Source organism: Rhinatrema bivittatum, chromosome 5 (genome assembly GCF_901001135.1).
Source record: "Rhinatrema bivittatum chromosome 5, aRhiBiv1.1, whole genome shotgun sequence".
NCBI classification, from domain to species: Eukaryota; Metazoa; Chordata; class Amphibia; order Gymnophiona; family Rhinatrematidae; genus Rhinatrema; species Rhinatrema bivittatum.
This window is the reverse complement of record NC_042619.1, coordinates 74,197,543-74,220,352: the sequence shown is the minus strand read 5'-3', so window position 1 is coordinate 74,220,352 and position 22,810 is coordinate 74,197,543. Positions and strand designations below refer to the sequence as shown.

At 46.1% G+C, this 22,810-nt stretch overlaps 1 protein-coding gene across 1 annotated transcript in view; it reads left to right on the top strand.

Moving 5' to 3' along the window:
- Window positions 1-22,810, top strand: part of LOC115092020 (protein NPAT) — a 187,246-nt gene that overhangs the window by 162,468 nt on the left and 1,968 nt on the right. Inside the window, 2 exon segments of the mRNA XM_029602466.1 lie at window positions 7,632-7,692; window positions 12,460-13,594. Coding sequence (XP_029458326.1) covers window positions 7,632-7,692; window positions 12,460-13,594 — 1,196 coding nt within the window.

Genomic DNA, 22,810 nt, shown 5'->3' with positions numbered 1-22,810 from the left:
TTGGTGGTGGTCTGAGCGCTGCAGGACATCGAGCCGCCTGTGCTTCTACCGATGCCGGAGCCTGCACCCTCTATGTTGGCACTGCTGCTCGATCATCTAGATGTCTTTCTTGGCGTCCTCCCCACGCAATCAGTGCCCGGGGGTTCATAGATACCCCAGTGGCCACCATTGCCACCTCTGTCCGATGCGATTCCCTTGATAGGGTCCTCCGAGGAGGAAGGCCCGGCGCAGCCCATGGCACCGCTAAGGCCTTTAGTTCCACGACCTGGATTCCCCAGTCAGGTTCTGGGTCCTTTGGGGGCCTCTGTTCCCAAGACAAGGGGCCTGGTTAGAGGCCTTCTACTGGTGTCTCCAGGTGATCTTAGTGAGGAAGATGCCCCTTATGACCCGTGGGGAGAAGGGGTCTTTCCTCTGATCCATGTCCTCCGGCAGAGCGGCACCGATCCCTGCCTGAGGACTTAACCTTTGCAGGGTTTGTCCGGACCATGGCAGAAACCATTCCATTTCAGAGACTGATGGAAGAGGATGCCAGACCTAAAATGCTGGAGGTTCTCCAGTTTGTTGATGCCCCGAAGGAAGTGGTGGCTGTTTCCATACATGAGATCTTCAAGGAGTTTTCCTTAGAATTTGGGAACACCCCATCTCCGTGTCTTCGGTAAATAGGAAGGCTGATGCTGTTTATCTGGTACAGCAGGCCTTGGGCTTGTGAGACGTCATCGCCCACATCACTGTCGTGGTGGAGTCCGCCCTCAAGAAGGCCAAGCGTTCCCATACCCATGCTTCCACCCCTTTGGGTCGAGAGCACAGAGCGTTGGATACACTGGGCAGGAAGGTGTTTCAAGGCACCATGTTGATCGCCCGTATTTCTTCCTACCAGCTGTACATGATGCAGTACTCTCGGAACTTCTGGAAACTGGTCCAAACGTTATCTGAGCATCTGCCCCAGCAGCAACAGGATGCTTTTTTGGCTCTTGTCCAGCAAGGCTTGGAATGCGGCAAGCACAAAGTACGCTCCATCTACGATGTGTTTGAAATGTCCACTAGGGTGGCAGAGGTGGGCATTGGTGCATGCAGGATGGCCTCGAGCCTGTAATCTCAGGCCGAAGGTCACAGAGAAGCTCGCGGACCTCCCATGCACTGGTGAGAACCCTTTGGTGATAAGGTGAGGGATGCTGTTGCTCAGCTGAAGGATCACCACGAGAGCATCTTTTGACCAGTACAATAGACTCACAGTCCTCTGCCAGAAAATCTTCGCGGCAAGGTTTGCAGAGGGCTTTTTACCACCAGAGAAAATATTATCCTCCAGCCTCTCATGCCCGTGCTCAACATGTGAGCTCTTGGGACCACCCAAGACAGCAGCGGACCCCGAGGCCCCATCCAAGCCCCACTAAGGGGTTTTGATTGACTGCGAGGGAGCATAAGCCAATCAGGCGTATCTTTGATGTTGGACCGCCTGCGGTTCTTCGCTGACTGCTGGCCCAGTGTCATCTCGGACTGGTGGGTCTTGTCCATCAGTCATCGAGGGTATCAACTCAACTTTCTGGGTGTTCCTGTGGACTTCCCCCATGCCCCTCTTAGGGGCGGTCCTTGCATCAGGAAATACTCTTGAAGGAGCTCGCTGCCCTCATAATGAACAGAGCAGTCAAACCCGTTCCACTGCGTCCCATTCTCGCTATTTCCTGATGCCAAAGAGAATAGCTGGGCACTGCTCTATTTTGAACCTAAGAGCCTTGAACTAGTTCTAAAAAGAGAAAGTTCAAAATGATCTCTCTGGGTGCTCTGATTCCCTTCTGGTTTTGCTCCCTCAATCTCAAGGATGCATATGCCCACATTGAGATCTTCCCCAGTCACTGGAAGTAACTTCAGTTTGTCTAGAGAGAGGCATTTCCAGTACAGGATGTAGCCCTTTGGCCTTGCCTTGGCCCCTCGTGTCTTCACCAAATGCCTGGTAACGGTACCATCTAGGGGTGTAGGTGTTCCCCTACTTGAATGACTGGTAGGTCAAGAGCGCCACCCAGGAGGATGCACTTCGGTCTGCACTTGACCATTCAATTGTTGGAGTCCATTGGGTTTGTCATCAACTATCTAAACTCCCATCTGATCCCGTCGGCGCCTGGCTGGACACAGCTCAGACCAGAGCCTATATGTCTCGCGATTGGGTGCTAGCACTAGTATCCCTTGCAGGTCTGGTTCACCAGAGCCAGCAGGTCTCTGCCCACCTCATGCTCCGACTTCTGGGTCACTTAGCTGCCACTGTCCATGTTACGTTCTTGGCTTGCTTGCATATGCGCTGGGCCCTGCGGTACCAATGGCAGCAGGCCACCCAGGAATTCCACATGTGCATCCTCGTTATTCCATCTCTCCAGACCTTGTCTTGGTGGGAGAGTCTGCTCAATTTGAAGCAGGGGGTTCCTTTCCAGTCTCCCCCTTCCCAGATTGTGTTCACCACGGATGCGTCGACCCTGGAATTGGGGTCCCCATGTGGAGGGCCTCTGCATGCAGAGTCTTTGGTCTGCTTAGGAAGCTCGTGCCAGATCAGCTTCCTGGAGCTTCGAGTGATCCTTTACGTGCTCTGGGTGTTCTGAAATCACTTGTCCAACAAGGCGTTCCTTATCCAGACCAACAACCAGGAGGCAATGTGGTACCTCAACAAACAGGGAGGGAAGAGACTGTTCCTCCTGTGTCAAGAAGCAGTTCAGACTTGGTCATGGGTTCAGTCTCAAGGCATGCTGTTCTGACCATATACCTTGTGGGGACGGAGAATGTGGTGGCGGACCGACTGAGTCGGGCCTTCCGACTCCACGAGTGGTCTCTGAATTCGGCAGTGGTGGACTGGATCTTCTGCCTCTGGGGAACTCCAGATGTGGATCTCTTCACCTCCCCCTGCAACAGCAAGGTGAAAAACTTCTACTCCCTGTACAGAGAGGATGGCGAACCAGCCACAGATGCCTTTGCCCACCAGTGGGGCAGGGACCTTCTGTAAGAGTATCATCCGCTTCCTCTGGTGATGAAGACTCTCCTGAAGCTCTGGCAGGACAAGGGCACCATGAACCGCATAGCCCCTTATTGGCTGAGGCAGATCTGGTTTCCTGCAGAAATCAGTCTTGGGACCTCCCCAAACTTAGTCATACAAGATCAGGGCAGGTTGTGCCATCCCAGCCTCGGGACATTTTGTCTCTAATGGCCTGGATGTTGAGAGGCTAATTCTGCAGCCGCTTGACCTGTCAAATGATGCGTTTTGAGTCCTGGTAGCTTACAGGAAGCCTTCCACTAGGAAGTCTTAGGGCCTGAAGTGGAGGAGGTTTGCCACGTGGTGTGAGCGTTATGGGTTAGATCCGTTCTTCTGCTCTATACCAAAACTGCTTGACTATCTGCTACACCTGTCGGATGCTGGCTTGAAGACCAACTCCATCAGAGTACACCTGAGTGCCATCGGGGCCTACCACCAGGGATGGACAGTTCGCCCATCTCTATGCAGCCCTTAGTGGGATGTTTCATGCGAGGTCTGCTTCAATTAAAGCCTCCTCTGCGTCCTCCTGCTGTATCCTGCTGTGTCCTTTCGAGCCACTGCACACCTGTGACCTGAAGTACCTGACCTGGAAGGTAATGTTTTGGTTGCGGTCACTTCGACACGCAGGGTCAGTGATCTTCAGGTGTTGATGACATACCCCACCATACACGAAGTTCTTTCATGATAGGATGGTTCTGCATACACACCTTAAATTACTGCTTAAGGTGGTGACTGATTTTCATCTTAACCAGTCAGTTGTCCTGCCCCAAGCCTCATTCGCACCAGGGTGAACAGGCTCTGCACAGCTGAGATTGCAAGAGAGCCTTGGCCTTCTACCTGGAGCAAACAGCAGGCCATAGGCAGTCCACAACTCTTCATCTCATTTGAAAACAGATTGGGAGTTGAGGTTGCCAAGCAAACCCTGTCTAACTGGCTGGCGTATTGCATCTCCTTCTGCTATACGCAAGCGGGACTGCAGTTTGGGGGCCATGTCGAGGCTTATTCTGTGAGAGCCATGGCGGCTTCGGTGGCCCACCTGAGAGCGGTCTCTGTGTCTGAGATCTGCAAGGCGGCGACATGCAGTTCCCTTCACCCTTTCGCTGCTTACTACTGTTTGGACAGGGATGGCCGATGCGATAGCAGCTTTGGCCAGTCTGACCTCCAGAATCTTTCAGCTGTAGAACCCCTCTCTTCCTGCCTAGGGCCCTTTTTTCGGGTTCTGTCTGTTTCCCTGCTGTTACCAACAGCACTTGTGTTGTGCCCATTGGCACCTGTTTGGGTGCCTGTTGGTCTTGTTCTGGAACAGCTTGTAGCTAGGATTCACCCATGTGTGAGGACAATCTCCTGCTTGTCCTAGGAGAAAGCAGAGTTGCTTACCTATAATAGGTGTTCTCCTAGAACAGCAGGATGTTAGTCCTCACGAAACCCCACAAAGTTGAGTTTCTCTTAGGTTTGAAGAGGGACCCGTGTGGATAGTGACATGCTGGGCATGCTCAGTGTGCAAGTCAAAGTTTCTAGAACCTTTGTCTTAGGTTTTCCGTTCTGGGACTCCATCTGATGATGTCATCCATGTGTGAGGACTAACATCCTGCTGACCTAGGAGAACACCTGTTACAGGTAAGCAACTCTGCTTTCTTTCTTTTACACATATGTTCATATTGTGGGGAGAAAATGTAAAACTGTACACATTGTGTCTGTGTCAGAAACTACCACACACTGCACATCTCTTGTGTTAAGTCTTTTCTTCAATACAAAGTTCAAACATTAAAAGAAACATTGGAGGTGACACATACAGAAAACTTAACATTAGCAACAGTTTGTGTTTGAAGCATTCTTGTTTCAGGGTTAAGTAAACCGGCATTGATCACTGGAATTTATTTCATCATACCCTGAAGTTGAGCATGGCTGTGAGGGTTTCATGACTTGAACACTGAAGCTAGATAATGCACAGTTTTAGCTGTTGAATTTGTTACCAGAGGATATGATCAGAACTAGTAGTATAGCTGGAAAGGTTGGACAACTTCTGAAGGACAGGCTCATTAACAGATGTTAGTCAGATAGGCTCTTACCTTCTGGGAGTGAATAGGGAATGGATCTCCAATGGGATCTTTTGGATGGTACTGTATTTATCCAAACTTGATTACTTGCACCATCGAACAGCCATCGGAGCAGCAGTGAGAAAAAGGGAATTGGATTCAGACAGCAGCTGACGAGGTCCCCAACTTTTACGGTTTGAGGAACAAATAAACATGGGAGTGACTTGCTGGTGCGGCGCTTACTATCCTTATTAAGCCTGATACTTTTGTTGCAACTCCAACATTGCTCTCTGCTTCCACAGCAACAATTAAGGGAAACTGAATTCAAACAGCATACGAGGGCCCTGACTTTTACGCTCTGGGATACTGATATGCACAATGCAGCATATACAGGTATAAGCATAAGCTTGCTGGGCAGACTCCGAGACAGGATGCTAGGCTTTAGACCATTATTCAAACTCAATATGCTGTGTATTTTCAATCTAGCAGGTGCTGTTTACATTTATATTAACACTGCTTCGTCACTAGTTCTTTCTTTCCTGACGTTCTTGGCTGAAATAAGAAACTAGTGTATACTTTCTGAGCATGTTGCCATATTTCATCAGCTGGATGCACAGCTGAAATGATCAGTACTTTTACAGTGACCTACCTGAAGTGAAGTAAGCTATTCAGATAGCAGTATCATGAGGCAGAAACTGAAACTAAGAATTAAATTAAAGTTTTGATCTTGTCCTCCCATCATTATAAACTGCTTTTGTTTAAAAAATGTCGAAACCACTTTCCTGGCTATATGGCCACTCAAGGCAGTGTGCAGTGCTATATAAAAAAATAAACATAAGTGCAATATTGTCTAGTTTTTAAGAACTTATTTCACCAGTTCAGTGAAAAATCAGCTCTGTTACACTGGGTTTAAATGGTAGCTAGGCCTTAGGTTGTAGCCATATGCTATTAGACTTAGTAAAGGGTAGCGTGGCAGGTAACACTGACGGTAAAACAGTTCAAAGGGTCTATATCTGATAATGGATGAGAAAACTAATGTCCTTTGTAAGTCTTTGAGTGCTTGATCATCGTAATTTCACATATTTTCTGTCCCTGTGTACTTATAATATTCTCTTTAAAGTATCCTGGTTATGAAGTCATTAAGGGATCATCCTTTGAGAAATGTTCACTTACTGAGGTCACACTCCTCTGTAATGTGGTATAATGTCCTGAGATGTATTCTTGTCCTTGACTTTTTAACTTGTCATAGATGTAGCATTCTTCACATTCCTTGCATCGAATCATGTTCAGCATTCATAGAGCAGCATGAATGTGACTTTATTTTGAATGCCTTTTCTATGTGCATAGCTGTAAGGTCCTGGTGATAATGTGTTGGCAAAACTTTCACTGTGGTATCTTGCAGAGTTTTGCGCCTTTTTCTTTTTTTTTTTTTTTTTTTTTTGAAGCACGGTTATTTATACATTTTTATTTTAAGTTAGATGGTTGCTGAAAGGCTAAAAAGCAGGGAATATTTCAGTAATTCATACTCCAGTAGTAGAGGGTTTTTTAGCTGCAGGTTGTCTGTTACTGTGACTGGTAGCTTTTCCATGTTTTCATTTGCTTGTATTGTATTAGATTTTCTCTGGCTGTTTTGAGTGGGGATGTGATTTTCTTGGAGATGATTTGGGGGTGATAGACCTTTTCTCCTAGGACAAACAGGATGGTAGTCCTTACACATGGGTGACATCATCAGATGGAGCCCGACACAGAAAACGTCTGTGAAAATTTCTAGAACTTTGACTGGCACACTGAGCATGCTCAGCATGCCCTAATACACATGTCCACGTGGGATCCCTCTTCAGTCTCTTTTTCCATGGAGCTGTCGTCTCGCAGTTTTGGAACTCGTGCTCTTTTTCTGAAAACTAATCCATTTTTTGGCTATTTTTAGCCTTGTTCCTGTGGCGGGTCCCTCTCAGTTCTACCTGGCCTTAGTCAGTCTTGCGGCATGGTAAGTTCTCATTCACGGTTCCCCATAGCAGTGTCCTTCGGGGCCCGCAGGCCATTGTCCGTTCGCTGGTCTTAATTTTTGTCTTGATGTCAGGTTTTTGTCGGTGACCCCAGTGCCTCAGACTATGTCTATTATGGATCCACATGAGGTGTGCATCTTCATGTTCAATGTGCCAGTTAAAGGTCTAGAAACTTTGACAGAAGTTTTTCATGCTGGGCCCCATCTGATGTCACCCATGTGTTGGGGTTAACATCCTGCTGTTCTAGGACAACACCTGTTACAAGTAAGCAACTCTGCTTTCTTTTGAGGCATTTATCCTTGTTTTTATTTGAGTCAAAACAATTACAGTGATATGTTGCCTGACTGTATATAAATGAACCCTTTTTGTGCAAAGTGTGGAAATTGGAGCTGTGAAGGTAGTTGCATCTTTCAGTTGATATTTTATACATATTTCAGTTTTATTTTTAAATATTTTTTGTGTACAATATACTGGATAATTAAAATGCTTCATTTTCTGTAGATGCATGTTTGTTCTGAAATGGCCATTGATTATTTTCACAGCAAGCAATTCACTGTTTTTTCCTCTTGTCTATTTCAGGTAGAAAGCCAGCAAATGCAGTGGATTCTAGAAGCCACCAGCCTGGGCCTCGTGTACAGAGGTTAGTCAATGGCTTTTCTGTCTGGTTTTACCTGGTACTGAATGCTTCATATTAATGCTAGGATAGCGGACCTCTGTTCCAGAGCTCCCAGTGATGAAGGAAGAATACTTCCGAAGACCAGCTGTAGTGGAATCAGTGGCATCCTCTGGGCTGTTTGTGTCCTCAGTTTACTAGTTAAAATCTCCTTATATATATTTATTTTATTTGTTTATTTATGAACTTTTGTTATACTGATGTTCGTATGACACATCACACCGGTTTACAATTAACTAAAAGATGGAAAATTACAAATAACGCGGAAGGGGGAGAGGTGGGGCAGGCTAGAAGGGGGTGTGGAGAGGACAGGAAGAGGGGGGGTATAGGTAGAAAGATAGGAAAGCAGAGAGGAAAACATAGCTGGTAACCATAAATAACTTAATTTACATTGCGAAATTAATGCTGTGGTAACTGTATACAGATATGTACCTAAAATAAATATTATACATAAAATAAACATACACATATATACATATATACATATATATACACACACACAGTGATACAGATGTACAAAGTTCAAGATGTGGTTTCTGGAGTTATCACCTGTTAGGTCTTCAGTCTTAGGAAACTTTTCTGTGTTAAAGTGTAGGTAATGGCGAATAAAATAGTGGATGTTATAATGGCTCTGTATCGCTCTATGGTGAAACCGCACCTTGAATGCTATATGTAGTTCTGGTCACCGCATCTCAGAAAAGATATAGCTGCACTGGAGAAAGTACAGAGGAGGGTGACCAAAATGATAAAGGGATTGGAATGGCTTCCCTATGAGGAAAGGCTAAAGAGGTTAGGGCTATTCAGCTTGGAGCAGACACGGCTGAGGGGGGATATGATAGAGGTTTCCAAAATCATAAAAGGTCTTCAATGGGTAAATGTGAATCTGTTATTTACTCTCTTGCATAATACAAGGACTAGGGGGCACTCCATGAAGTTAGCAAGTAACTCATTTAAAACAAATCGGAGAAAATGTTTTCACTCAATGCATAATTAAGCTCTGGAATTCATTGCCAGAGGATGTGGTTATGGCGGTTAGTGTAACTGGGTTTAAAAAAGGTTTGGATAAGTTCCTAGAGCAGAAGTCCATAAACTGCTATTAATAAAGATTAGTAGTTTGGGATTTATTCATGTTTGGATACTTGCCAGGTACTTGTGACTTGGTTGGCCATTGTTGAACACAGGATACTAAGCTTGATGGACTCTTGATCTGAGCCAGTATGGCATATCTTATGTTCTTATCTATAGAACAGTTTGACTGTTTTTGGTTGGGGGGCCATGCAAATCAGCCCGAGAGTTGGGAACAGGAGAAAGGGGCTGAGAGAAGAGTAACAAAGACTCAGCAGCTATTCTCAGAAATAATAGACTCAGTGGCCCAAACATAATACCACCAACCCACACAAAAAAAAGACAAAACTTCCGCAGCCTCAATATAACACCCTCACCCCACATAAAAGCAACCAAGCCTTTTGCCCTTCAGCCCCCCCTCTGTCTTTATGCCCCTTGTCCCTTACCCTTTTACCCCATCACTAGCCCTATCTGCCTGTTCCCAGCCCTCTCCTTTATCCCAGGACAAGCAGGGTGATAGTCCTCACATATGGGTGACGTCACTGGATGGAGCCCTATCACGGAAAACTGTCAAAGTTTCTAGAAACTTTTGACTGGCACACTGAGCCCACTGAGCATGCCATGATCCCTTGAGCCACAGGGGTCTCACTTCAGTCTTCTTTTTTCCGCTATGTGAAGGAGCCCTGTGTGATTCCTCACACAATAATTTTCCGCACGGAAAAAGTTTAAAAATTTTCAAATTTAATCCCCTTCATAGGGGTCTTCCATTTCCACCGTTTGGATATTGTTGCTTTGTGGTTTTTTTAATTGATACTCAACTGGGCATAATGCACAACTTTGAGTCTTGTCAGAAGTCACTAGGTTTTCAACAGTGAGATTTTTTAGCTTATAAACAGTTATGGAGTGTTATAAACTCGGTCATGCCCCCACCAAGGGGTATCCTTTGCTTCTAATGCTTTTCAAAAATGGCTGTGCATATGTCACACAGAGAGAAATTATCACATTTTACCGATGTTTGCAGAAGCACACCAATTCTACTATTCTGGAGAATTTAGTGGCTAAATGGGAGGCTGACTTAAGGGAGCACTTGCATGTTCAGGAAGTTCTCAAAGGCTGTCAATGCGTACATGGATATTGTCTCTGCCTTGAGAGAGCAGCATTTGCGAGTTTTGGTTAGACTAGTGGTCTCTCCCGTGCGAGCTTTCCAGATGGGAATTGAGTCAGCTAGTTGTCTTAAGTGTTCCACTCCAAATGCCACATTTTTACACTGTATATGGGAATGCCTGGTAGCTGCCTTTTGGAAAGCTGTATTATCCAAATTGAACCCAGAAGACAGTACGGAAGCTGATCCAATATAGCAGCGATGCAAGCAGAACCAGAATGGATCGGTATCCAGGAGAATTTTTATTAATCATAAAAAGAAATGCAATGCCCGACTCGGGCTGAGTTTTGCCCATCAGCGAATGCAGTATTATTGGTCACTATCCCTTGCAGGGTGCCTTATAAGGGGTAGAGCTTATAGATTTATGTGGGAGGCCTGGGAGTTTACAGTTTAACAATGGCCTAGCAATAGCTAAGAAATGTTTTTAGGCGAAATAGATTTCTGTAGAGACACCAATAATGGCATTTTGGCACTCAGAGCTAGTGGCCCTGCTCACAATGGATTATAGGTCATGGTTACTGCAGCCTCTGAAATCCACACAAACCTTTCTTAGTGTGGAGCCCATTTTTGGCAGAATTGCCAGAGGATATCAGAAGAAAGTTTAAAGTGGAAGGTCGTTAGTATATGTTTTCCCTGAAGATATGAGAAATCCAAATTGTGTGCTTCCACTAGACCTGGCCCCCTCACATACTCACACACACACAAATGTTGAGGCTGAAGTCCGCATATGCACGTAGACAGGGACAAACTTAAATTGTAAGCCTTCTGGGGACAGGGAAATCCCTACAGTACTTGAGTGTAATCTGCTTTGAAGGGCTGAAAAGTGGAATATAAATAAAAAGAAAATAAGGCTGTTATAAACCAGACTGCCTGAGAGACACTGGGCACTTTCTGCTAGTAAAAAGAATTTGAGAGACCTCTGTGGAGTCCATTAGTAAATGATTGCAGTGTATGCCCCACTTTAATCAGCTTGTTGTCTAAGAAAATAGCCTCAGTATAGACAGGTTAAGCACATGAAAATCGCTCCTGTGTCCCCTTTATATTCACTTGGATGGCTTCTTCCTGGTTTCCATTCTTTTACGCACATCAACGTGTACCTAGGTTTGGCTGCTGCTTGGCTTTGCGCCTTCATTCCCAGTTTATCAACTGATATACACATTGTTACTTCATATATTGCACCTGCATTTGACCTCATTAACTCTCATCTGGCATGTGTCTGACCACTTGCCTGCAGTACTTATATTCCACTATGAAACTGAGTCTTGTAGTGTATACGGCAACTGTTGCAAATATAGCAATACTGCTTTATAATCCCTTCCTGCAGATCATTGGAAGAAATAGTAAACAGCAGTAAACAAGTGGGGTCCCACTTGTCGCTTTATTTCCGTTAGAAACATATATGCCATTAATTGACCCATTAAACTGCCCCTTCAGTCAGTTCCTTACCCTCTCATAAATGGTATATCCATAATGCTTCTTAATTTGAGAATCCTCTTCATGTTTCATTGCATCAAAGGTTGTAGCAAAATTCAGAAACTATTGGCACTATTCTATATATGAAGTTTACTGTTAACATTTTCAGTTGGTATGGCAGGACTTGCTGGTTCCTGCTAAATATTCCTGTCCCGTCTATGGATGTAGCAGTCGTCTTACTACCTTCTAGTCTATAGCCTGCCTTAAATGTACATCCCGTCTTGAATATAAAGATGATGTTGCTACATTTTTCTTGTACAGTTTGCTTGCTTGTTTACTTTTCTTCTGATAGCCTCATAATATTTGCTTAGGTTGTCCTCTCTAGGTTGATTAGACAGATTGGTAAGATGGAGTTCTGAAGAAGAAGGGCTGAGATGTGCCAGATCTAAATCAAAGAAATGCCAGAGGGATCCTGAAAAAATAAATAAATAAAAGTGGTCTGCAAAACTCTTATAAGAACTTTTTCAAAGATTGATTCTGCTAATAACTTACAAATCAAAAAGAACTGTTCCATTCTTAGGGGGAGGAGCCACTCTGGTTACCCAAGATGCCAGCAAGTACATGATTCTTCCCCACTCTCCCCAAGTCTTGGTAAATTAGCTGTTTACATGAAGATATCAAATACTTTGTACCCTCCTTGCATGTCATTCCAGATTACTTAAGGTCACAAGGATCCAGCCATAGCTAAGCAAACCGCAGGGTAATAAATGTACTTGAATTGTGGAAGTCAGCAGAGACTGTCAGTGGTTAGACATAGTTGAAACTTATGCTTGACTTTGGCCCCTGCTTTGTTTTTAATATTCATTTATTTCTTGCAATTGACTGTAATTGGATTTTGATTTTTCCTTTTTAGCATTATTTATCTACCAGCTGCTGCACAGATTGTAAATTCTTTCCCTTTTGTCCATTATCATGGGTTATGTTGAAAGGGTTGCTTGCTGTAAAGCCATAATTATGAGAATACATTTCATGGATCGTTTTGTTCCCTCTGCCAACCTGTGGATTCATACCAAATGTTTTATCTTGTTCTGAAGGTCAAGAAAACCAGAGAAGAGTGTGACTGCAGACCAACAGCAGAGGTCAGAAGAAAGTTGTTTGGTAACATCAGATACCATAAATACCAACTCTAAACCAGGTGGAAGCTATAGAAGGGTACTTTGCTTTGACAGCTCTTTATCTGGAGAAGGTAGTGCTTTGGCACATATTCAGACTCCCTCACAAAGCAAAGGAAGAAAAGAAATGCCAGTTCATATCTTGAACACTTCCGGCTCGGCATCTGTAACTGGTAAAACCCCACAGTCCATAGACATCGGCCGACCAGAGCTAGAGAGAGCGCCAGAAGCCAAAAGTTCATCCAGCCCAGAAACTGTTTTCACTAGAATTGCAACCTCTGTGACGGTGAGAGGAGCTCCTGAGAAGCGAGGCACGTCTGCAGATTCTTTGCCGGATGCCCTCTACAAAGCTACTGCCAACAAAGAGAATGAACAGAGAGGTGATAAGGAAAAGCAGAGAATTCCAGAAGCCATTAAATTGTCAACTTATATTGATAAAACTGTCCCCTCTGGGCCTGAAGTCAACAGAAAGCAAACAAGTTTTCCCAACATACTTAGAAGAAACTATCATGAACCAAAAAGAGGGAAGAATAAGTTTTCAGATACCAGCCTTTGTTTAGCAAGCCCATTGGTTAAACAGGCTGGGGACATGTTACAGAAACTGCAGTGGCACAGTCCTACCGCTAAACAGGCAGATAATGGGGATCCACCTGGTCTCTGGACCCCAGGCTTGGGGACAGGTGATGGGCATCATGATGTCCCAGACAGTACCAGGACCCCCACCTGCAGGCGCATTGTAGAAGAGAATGGGACTCCCCGAGCCCTGCTCCCCCCAGCCACCCCGGAGATGCCAGCCTGCAGCCCTGCCAGTGAAACGAGCAGTGAGAATAGTGTCAGCATGGCTGCCCACACGCTGATGATTCTCTCTCGAGCGGCCATCGCAAAGACAAATGGCACCACTCCCCTGAAGGACAACACCCAGCAGCCGAGGTCTTCAAGGAACACCTCGAGAAAGAGAAAGCTGGAAGGACTGAACATGTATGAGAGAGACGAGTGCCCCTCCAGTAAGAAAGAGGTGCCGAGCTCCACAACACCAGTGAAAAGGAAAAAAGCGAAGGTGAGTATGGAAGTGAAAGTCCGCATGCTTGTGATCAGATGTATTTCTTTCCATTTGTGGGAGCTTAATGGTGCATTAGGCTAGAAGTCTGTAGTTTCATACTGGTACCCATAAATAGAGCTCCAGCACATTTAAATTGAGTCCCATCATGAAGATTGTAACTGAAATCCTTTTGAAGTACGTAAATTATAGTTTTGTATTTTTTTCTGTGTACTACTGATCCTTTTTTTTTTTTTATTATTATTATTATTATGGAATATTGGATCCCATATACTAATCTGCCTTCCTTGTTTCTGAACAGAAGATAAGCAGTGTTGTAATTTTTTCAAGACTTTCTATTGAAAAGCCTTTAGCCTTCAAGGATTTCTCCTCATTGAGAGAGGTCGCGGCAATTTATTACCATGCGGTGATTTTCCTTCTGTTACAGTAGGCACTGTGGAAGGGATTGGTTTCATTTCGTTGTGGCAGGACAGTATTTCTGGATGGGAACAAGTTTGATTCTGCTCATTTATTCTCTGGGTATTAGATTTATCTTCCATAAGTTGTGCGTAATTTGAAAAGGCTTTAGACAATCCTAAACAAACTTTACAGCCTTGGGCCTACAACCCCTTGCCCTCACGAAACACACGAAAATGTTGCATTAATAATCAATTTTACTTGAAAAAGTACATTCAAAGTATAGTCTTGTGAGATGAAAACTATCACAATAGGTATATTATTTTACATGAATTGCTGTAGGGTCAACCAGAAAACCCCTCAAAAATGCAAAATACTCACTTGGAATGCATATGGTATTAGGCCTATGGTAATGCATGTTGACTTTGGGCTTCCCCTCAAAGCCATGAGTAAATTGAATTACAATTATAATATAGTAAACCTCCCATTTTAAAAGAGCGCTAACTGCAGCACTCAGTAAAAACCTTTTATTATAAAAAGGAAATGCTACAAATATTACATAAGGTCCTAAACACCAATAAACCTATTAGAAAAACATAACAAGTAAGCATATTGTGTAGATCCCTATACATACTGTATACTAGCAGGATACCTCACCTCTTTCACACACATGCTGAAAACACACTCTCACCAAATACAGAATAAAGAGAACAAAACATAAATTGCCATGCTGGGTCAGACCAAGGGTCCATCAAGCCCAGCATCCTGTTTCCAACAGTGGCCAATCCAGGCCATAAGAACCTGGCAAGTACCCAAACACCAAGAAGTATAAACCAAAACATGTAGACAAACTGAACTCAAAACCGCAACAAGCCACACTGTATGCAGTGCAACCGTGGATAAAATAGAAATAATATTCCTCATAAAACACCAAACAAAATCGAAGAATATAGAACAATCATAATAGTAAAACCATACAAATAAAAGGAATAAATATTTCAAAACAGCTGATGAATAGAATAACGTCCAAAAATTAAAATTTCAAATGAAAGTTCTAAAAAATTTTCCAGACACTGATAAAATCTTTCAAAATAGCAGACATATCAAATAGCATCCAATAATTAAAACTAGTAAGAATTTTTTAAAATCCCCATTTTCTGTACCTGGAAACTTTAAATTTCCAGTCACCCTGAGATTGCTGTAGATTAGTGGTGGTGGGGGGACGACGACAAGGAAGGGGAACTTTCGCATCCCTCTCTCACACACATGTTCATTCATATTGACATATTTGCTCACATACACACAGATGTTGTCACCCACAAACCCTTATGCTCTCATATGTCATGTGCTCTCGCCCTCGCATCCATGCGTGGTCACATACGCTCTTTGATACAGTCACATGCTCACACATGCTCTCAGGCTTGCTTTGACACACACACACACACACACTCATGCTTTGTCATATGCACACACTCCCTCTACCTCACTTGCACTGTCAATCAGGCTCGGTCTCCCCTTTCTGTTTTAGCTGTGGGCGGGATGAGCTCAGCAGGCTGCCAGGGCCGCCTCTTTTCTTCGATTACCAATGGCACGTAGGGCCTGTGTTGTTTTTGGTCCACCAGCAGATTGGGCTCCAGTGGTAGCCTGTGGGGCCTTTGCTGTTCTTAGTCTGCCAGTGGGTTGGGATCCACTGGCGGCCGCTGTGCCCCTTTTTCCTTCAGCCCCTACAGGTATGTCATTTTTCTGCACCTCCATGAAACGGCTCCTCCAGCCTGCAGGGTGTGAGAATCCCACAGCGTTTCTTTAACTGTCTGGCAACCAGGTGAGGTGGCTGCTAGATGAGTGTTTTGGGGATCACTTTTTGACACCCCAAAATTTTGCTGCCCTCAATGAGGTGACTGCCTCACCCTGCCTAATGGTATAACTGTCTTGCCTGTGCCATGTCTTTGTGTATTGAGAGTGTCTTCTCTTTCTTGTCTGCATGAGTGGAGGATGAATCAAGTCAGCTTCCCAATTAGTTCTTAGTGAGTGCTACAGGGAGAAGGGTTTCTCCGTGCAACTTTTTTTTTCTTTTTCAGAGAAAGAACACCACTGTCACTCTCTGCCCATACTTTGGTTTATCTGAGACCTGTGGAGCCCTAGGGAAAGGAGTTAAGCATCTTGACTCACTGTGCCATGGCATGGTGTAGCTCAGATGTGCCTCCTATGGGTTATGTGAGTTCTTTACATATACTAGTAAATGGAACCATACAGCCCTGCCTATTCACTTAGCATTGGCTTGGCAGAGTAGAGAATATTTATTTTGATTTATTTTCCGCTTTTCGACACTTCAAAGCAGATTACATTCAGGTATTGTAGGTATTTCCCTATTCCCAGACGGCTTACAATCTAAGTTTAGTGATGGACACCCAGAAAAGAGGAGAGCCATGCAGTAGGAGAGCAAGAGACAAGTTAGGGGAGGAGAAGAGAGAGATGGTTGCAGGAGCGGTTCTATAATGAGGCAGGGTGAGGCTGCCGCTTCAGACAGCAAGATTTTGAGGTGGCAAAATTGCCCCTGAAACCTTCTTGCCACAGTCTCCTCACCTTTGGCTCAGGCAAACTTTGGTAGCAGGGACACCTGCAGTGCTGGCAGCGCCAGCAAAAGAAAGGTCCTGCGGCAATGAAGGGTTTGCTGAAAGCCTCTTAGGAGCTGGCAAATCCACAGCGTGGAAGGCATAACTGGGAGCTCTTTGGAATTGGCCCGGAGACTCCGAAATTCTAAAGGAATTGCTGTGTCTCCGGGCCAGCAGCAGAAAACTCCAGGCACTGGGGGGTGGGAGCAGCTTTATTTTCCTTTCCCACCCAGCAGCCGAACTGAAGAAAGTACATGGTCACTGGCAGTGTTCCCTAATCTGCGCTCATGTGCAGCAGGGCACAGCTTGTCCCCCTCCCTGAACCCCCCAGGCACAATAAGACCAGCAGGGCTATGGAAGGTTGGAGAAGAGGCCTGTGGCTGCCGGGGGATCCTGTCCCGCCCGGCGGGCGAAATGGAGAAGGCCCTGGCCGCTGGGGGATCCCATCACACCCGGCGAGTGAAATGAAGGAGGCCCTGTGGCTTCTGGGGGGATCACATCCTGCCTGGCAGCCCAATTTAAAAAGGCCCCAGCCACCAGGGCATCTCGTCTCGCCCATGGGGCCGAAATGGAAGAGGCCATGTGGCCGCCAGGGGATCACATCCCTCCAAGCAGCCCAACTAAAGGGGGCCCCATGTTGGCAGGGGATCAGTCCTGCATGCCTGCTAGAGAGAGAGAGAATGTGTGTGTCAGAGAAAGGAAGAGCGTGTGTGTACATGTAAGCATGTGTGCCTGAGAGAGAGTGAGTGTGTGCTTGAGAGAGAGGGAGCAGGTATGTGTGCAGGAGTGAGTGGGAGCCAGCATGTCTGTATGCCTGATGGTGAAGGAGCCAATGTATCTGTGTGTATATGAGAGGGTTTGTGTGTGTGTGTGTGTGTGTGTGTGTGTGTGTGTGTGTGTAACCTGTAAATGTGTGTGAGAGAGGTTAAAGTTTGTGCAGCCTCCTCCAATTTATGACAATCTCAGGAGGACTGAAAATAGGAAAATTGCTTCTTACCTGCTAATTTTCATTCCTGTAGTACCACGGATCAGTCCAAACTCCTGGGTTTTGCCTCGCCTCCAGCAGCTGGAGACAGAGAAGTTTTAACAGACTCCGTCGTGTACCCCTGAGGTGCCACCTAGAGTCTGTCAGTATTACACTGTACCCAAATAGAAAGACAAACCAGAACTTGCATTATAACCAAATTTCACCTCCATCGCAGAGCAGAGGAAAGGGAAAAACAACCTGAAAATTCATGCCCATACTGTTACCCTGTAATGGGGGGCATATAGTATATGAATATTTAAATAACAACCGGCCGAGCGGACTCTCCGTTTCCCCATGGGTGGGACTCTGGACTAATCCGTGGTACTACAGGAATGAAAATTAGCAGGTAAGAACCAATTTTCCTTTCCCTGTATGTATCCGGGTCAGTCCAGACTCCTGGGATGTACCAAAGCTTCCTTAACCAGGGTAGGACTGAGAGAGTCCTGCTCGGATCACACTAGTGCCAAAAGAACCGGGCTCGGGCCCGAACATCAAGGCGGTAATGCCTGGTAAAAGTGTGTGGAGACTTCCATGTAGCCGCCCAACAAATTTCCTACGGCGACACTTGTTGACATTTCGCTCATGAAGTTGCTTGTGATCGAGTAGAATGAGCTCTGAGACCAACCAGAATCGGACAGCCCTGAACCAGGTATGCAGAACTAATAGTTTCCTTTAGCCAGCGCGCAATAGTGGCTCTTGAAGCTTTATGACCCCTCCTGGGACCACTCCAGAGCACGAAAAGATGGTCCGACAGACGGAAACCGTTCGTAACCTCCAAGTAATGCAATAACACCCGCTTGACGTCCAACTTTCGCAATTCCCTAGATTTGGAAGTAGACAAATCCAGGCCTGCAAAAGAATGGAGCTCCACCGACTAATTCAAATGAAAAGAGGACACCACTTTAGGGAGAAAAGAGGGAACTGTCTGCAAGGAAACCCCTTCCTCCGAAATCCATAAGAAGGGCTCCCTGCAAGCTTGAAGGCCTGAAGCTCTGATACATGCCGTGCTGATGCGATAGCTACGAGGAAGACTACCTTCAATGTCAGATCTTTCAGGGTCGCTCGTTTCAACGGCTCGAAGGGCGCATTACCAAGAGCGCGGAGGACCAGATTCAGCTTCCACGAGGAACAAGGGCTCCGAACCGGGGGACGCAGATGTTTAGCCCCATGCAGAAAACGAGCTACATCTGGATGGGGATGCTAGTCACACCCTGTACCTTACCCCGAAAGCAACCCAGAGCTGCCACTTGAACTCGCAGAGAATTAAAGGCCAATCCCTTAGCTAGACCTGCCTGTAGAAAGGCCATAATATCTGCAGTGGAAGCCCTGAACGGCTACACCTGGTTGTCTAAGCACCAGGCCTCAGACACCCCAAACTCTAACGTACATCATGGAAGTAGAAGTTTTACAGGACTGTAAAAGCATGGCAATCACCGCATCTGAATAACCCTTGCTCCTCAATCTCCGTCTTTCAAAAGCCATTCCGCTAGACAGAAGCGATCTGCCTCTCTGAAACAAACGGGCCCTTGATGCTGAAGATTCTGAGACGAATGGAACATCAGCTGACCCTCTATTGCTAGATTCAGGAGATCCGCAAACCATGGGCATCTCGGCCATTCTGATGCCACGAGTATCACCTTCCGACAGAAAGTGTCGAACCGCGCTCCCAGGAATGACAGGGACTGAGAGAGAATCAGATGACTCTTGTCGGGATTGACAACCCAGCCCAACGAACTCAACTGGTGCAACACTTTCTGAACCGCCGCCCGGCAAAGGTCCTCCGATTTTGCTCAAATCAGCCAATCGTCCTCCTTCTGAAGCTCCGCTGCTACAACCACCATCACCTTGGTGAACACTCTGGGCACAGTCCAAGACCAAAGGGCAGTTCACAAAATTGAAAATGATGCCCATGAACCACAGATACTTCTGTTGATCCAGATGGATGGGTATATGTAAGTATGCTTCCGTCAGGTCTAGGGATGCCAAAAACTCTCCCTTGTGGACGGACGCTATCACCAAGCGAAGAGTTTCCATGCGAAACTGAGTTACCTTGAGCGTGCGATTGACACTTTTTACATCGAAGATGGGACATAAAGTTGCCCTCCTTTTTGGGCACTATGAAGTAGATGGAGTATTGACCTCGACTGAGTTCTCCTGTGGGCACCGGCACTATGGCTCCTAGTTCTTGCAGGCGTCGTAGGGTGTCTAGTACCACCTGATGGTAGGAAGACAGGAAAATCAGATAGCGTTCCTGCAGCACCCGTGCAAAATCTAAAGCGTAGCCGTGTTCTATTATATTTAGGACCTATTGATCTGAGATTAAAGTGGTCCACTCCTCTAGAAAGAGAGACAGCCTTCCCCCTATCTTTGGTATGGAGGAGTGAACCGGCATCGCTTCATTGTGAGGACTTGAGAGCACCATGGGCTTGCTGGGTTCCGTCTCTACCAGGACGTCGGCCGCGAAAGAACTGATTCCAGGAGTGTTGCCGGGCAGGACCTTGATGAGACGAGGACCCGGAGGATCGAGAGGAACGAAAAGGACAATTTCCCCAAAATCTAGCCCTTTGGGAAAATGAGCCGCGTGTCCTAGGACTGTCCTCAGGCAACTTATGGACCTTGTTCTCTCCCAGAGACTTAATCAGGTCCTTCAGTTGCTGACCAAAAAGTAGCTTTCCCTTAAAAGGCAAGGATCCCACTGAGCTTCGGAAGAAACATCCGTGGACCAGTTCCTGAGCCAGAGAAGTCTGCGGGCCGATACAGCCGAAATCATGTTTCTCCCAGATGTACGAAGAAGATCGTAAAGCGCATCTACGCTGTAAGTGACCGCAGCCTCCAGTTGACCGCCTGCGCTGCCTCAGAAAAAGATGCAGACGATTGTAAATGCTGCACCCAGCGGAGACTGGCTCTCAGCGCAAAACTACTGCACATGGCTGCTCGAATCCCGAGGGCTGAGACCTCAAAAATCTTTTAAAGTTGCAGCTCCAATTTACAATCCTTACGAGCAGTGGTTCCTGTTACCGGAATGGTTGTGGTCTTTGTCACCGCAGAGAGAGCTGCGCAATTTGAGAAGGTCCAACCCTAAATCTGGAGTGTCCCACTCCCGAAACAGGTCAGTAATCAACATATGGAAAGGGAACGATTTTGCTGAACCTCGGAGTCCAAGCATCACCAGATCCATGGCTCCCATCCGTGAATCTTCCAGAGGGATCTCGACCCCCAATTCCTCCAGAATAGCCGGGATGAGAGGTCCTAACTCATCCTTACGGAACAAACGCACCACTTTGGGGTCATCTCCCTCAACCACAGGTGGTCCTGTGTGCTTGGAAGGCTGGGCCTGAGTATCTGGGTCCGGATCTGCATCAGGCCCTTGTGGATCATGTGGCGGGGTGTGTGTCATCCGTCCCCCCCCCCCCCCCCAATCCAAGGTATCCGAAGACGTGGTGTCCACCGGCTCCGAAAGAAATTGAAGAGGGCGCTTAGATTCCGGGGGTCCCACCACCGGGGGAGACTTGGGCCTATTCTCATCGCAGCAAGCATACCGGCTTGACCCAAAAGACCCCGAGGCTGCCCGAAAACCCGTGCTACCCTGTTTCTTTGCTGTTCTCCGGGCTTTAAATGCCTTGTGGAGCAGCAATACAAAATCAGAGGAGAATGAAGAGGAAGAATCTTCTGACACCCCCCCCCCCCCCCCCCGGGTCCCTCCCCGACAAATGCTCCTGATCCTCCTGGAATACGCCTCTCCGGAGGCCGCAGAGAAAGAGGTGGAGGGGAATTCCTCTCCCCCAGCGCATCTTGTTCCTGAGCCCTGAAAACTTGTGAAATTGCCTCCGTTCCCGCACTGAAGAGGAACGGGTCGGAGGACTTGCTGCTAACCTCGAGCCTCCCAGACTCTTGCCGACATCGGGAACACGGCCCCCCCCCCTCCCCCACGGGAAGTTTTTGTCGCCACCTGCCCTGTTGATCCCTCCCCTCCTGAGAGGCAGTCAGAGCATAGCCCGGCCCTGGAAAGGCGCGCGCGCTGCCACACAATGAGCAGGCCGCACCACACAGCACAGTGAAGAGCCTAAAAATAGCCCGGGAGCACGGCAGGAGAAAGCGGACTGCTGTGCAACGTCGGCGAATCGGGGAGAAACAGAGGACGCTAGGCCGGCCGACAGAATAAAAAAATACAATTTTATTTTTTTTTAATCGGAAGCTGTTGGTCTCCCCCACTGAGGGTGAGTGAACTGGGCTCCCTAGTATCACCCTCAGGTGCAGCAGGTAATCGGGTCCTCAGCCCTCTGCTCTGTAGCCTCTATTACCAGGGGGGATGGTCCCACCAGGACCTGACAACCCCCCTGGGAGGCTTAAAGGCTTCTGAGCCTTTTGTCCTGTTCTTACCTCTTTTTTTTTTTTCTTTTAAGTAAGCCAATCAAAAATAAGTCCTAATTCCAACCAACCTAGCAAGCAAATTAATTCCACAGAGAATACTAGTTAAATCAGACTGAAGGGATTTGCACCTCCACCATCTGCTGGAGACAGAGAAGTACTGACAGACTCTAGGTGGCACCTCAGGGGTATAGGTCGGAGTCCGTGGAGTCTGGACTGATCCTGGTACGTACAGGAAACTAAAGTTCCCAGGTATGGAGAGTGGGAGGGTTTGGGTTTTTTTCCCATCCTTGTTAGTTTTCATTATTGGATGTGATGTATCTGTTTTGAAATATTTTATTAGTGTTTGGTAATATTTTAAACATTTTTATACGTGTTTTTAATTACCTGAATTTATCAGATTTGACATTAATTTTATTGGAATGTTTAATGTTTTATATTTCTCGATTGTCTGCATTGCTTACAGAATTTGGCTTCTTGTGATTTCCAGTTCAGTTTTTCTATGCCTATTTCAATTTATATTTTATGATCTCTTTATTTTGTATTTGGTGAGAGTCTATCTGTGTTCTGCTTGCGTGATTGAGTCTTTAGATATTCTGCTAGCATGTAGTTTCTGTGTAGGGATTTACAACAACCTGGCTTTAATCTGTTTTCCTAATAGGAGGTGGATTGGTGTTTAGGGCCTGATGTAATATTTGCAGTACGGCTTTTTCATAAGTTGAGTGCTGGCAGTTATGATATGGAAGGCTTACTATATAGGAATTGTAGTTCAGATTATTCCTGGCTTTCTGAGGGCCAAGTCCTCACCCAGTG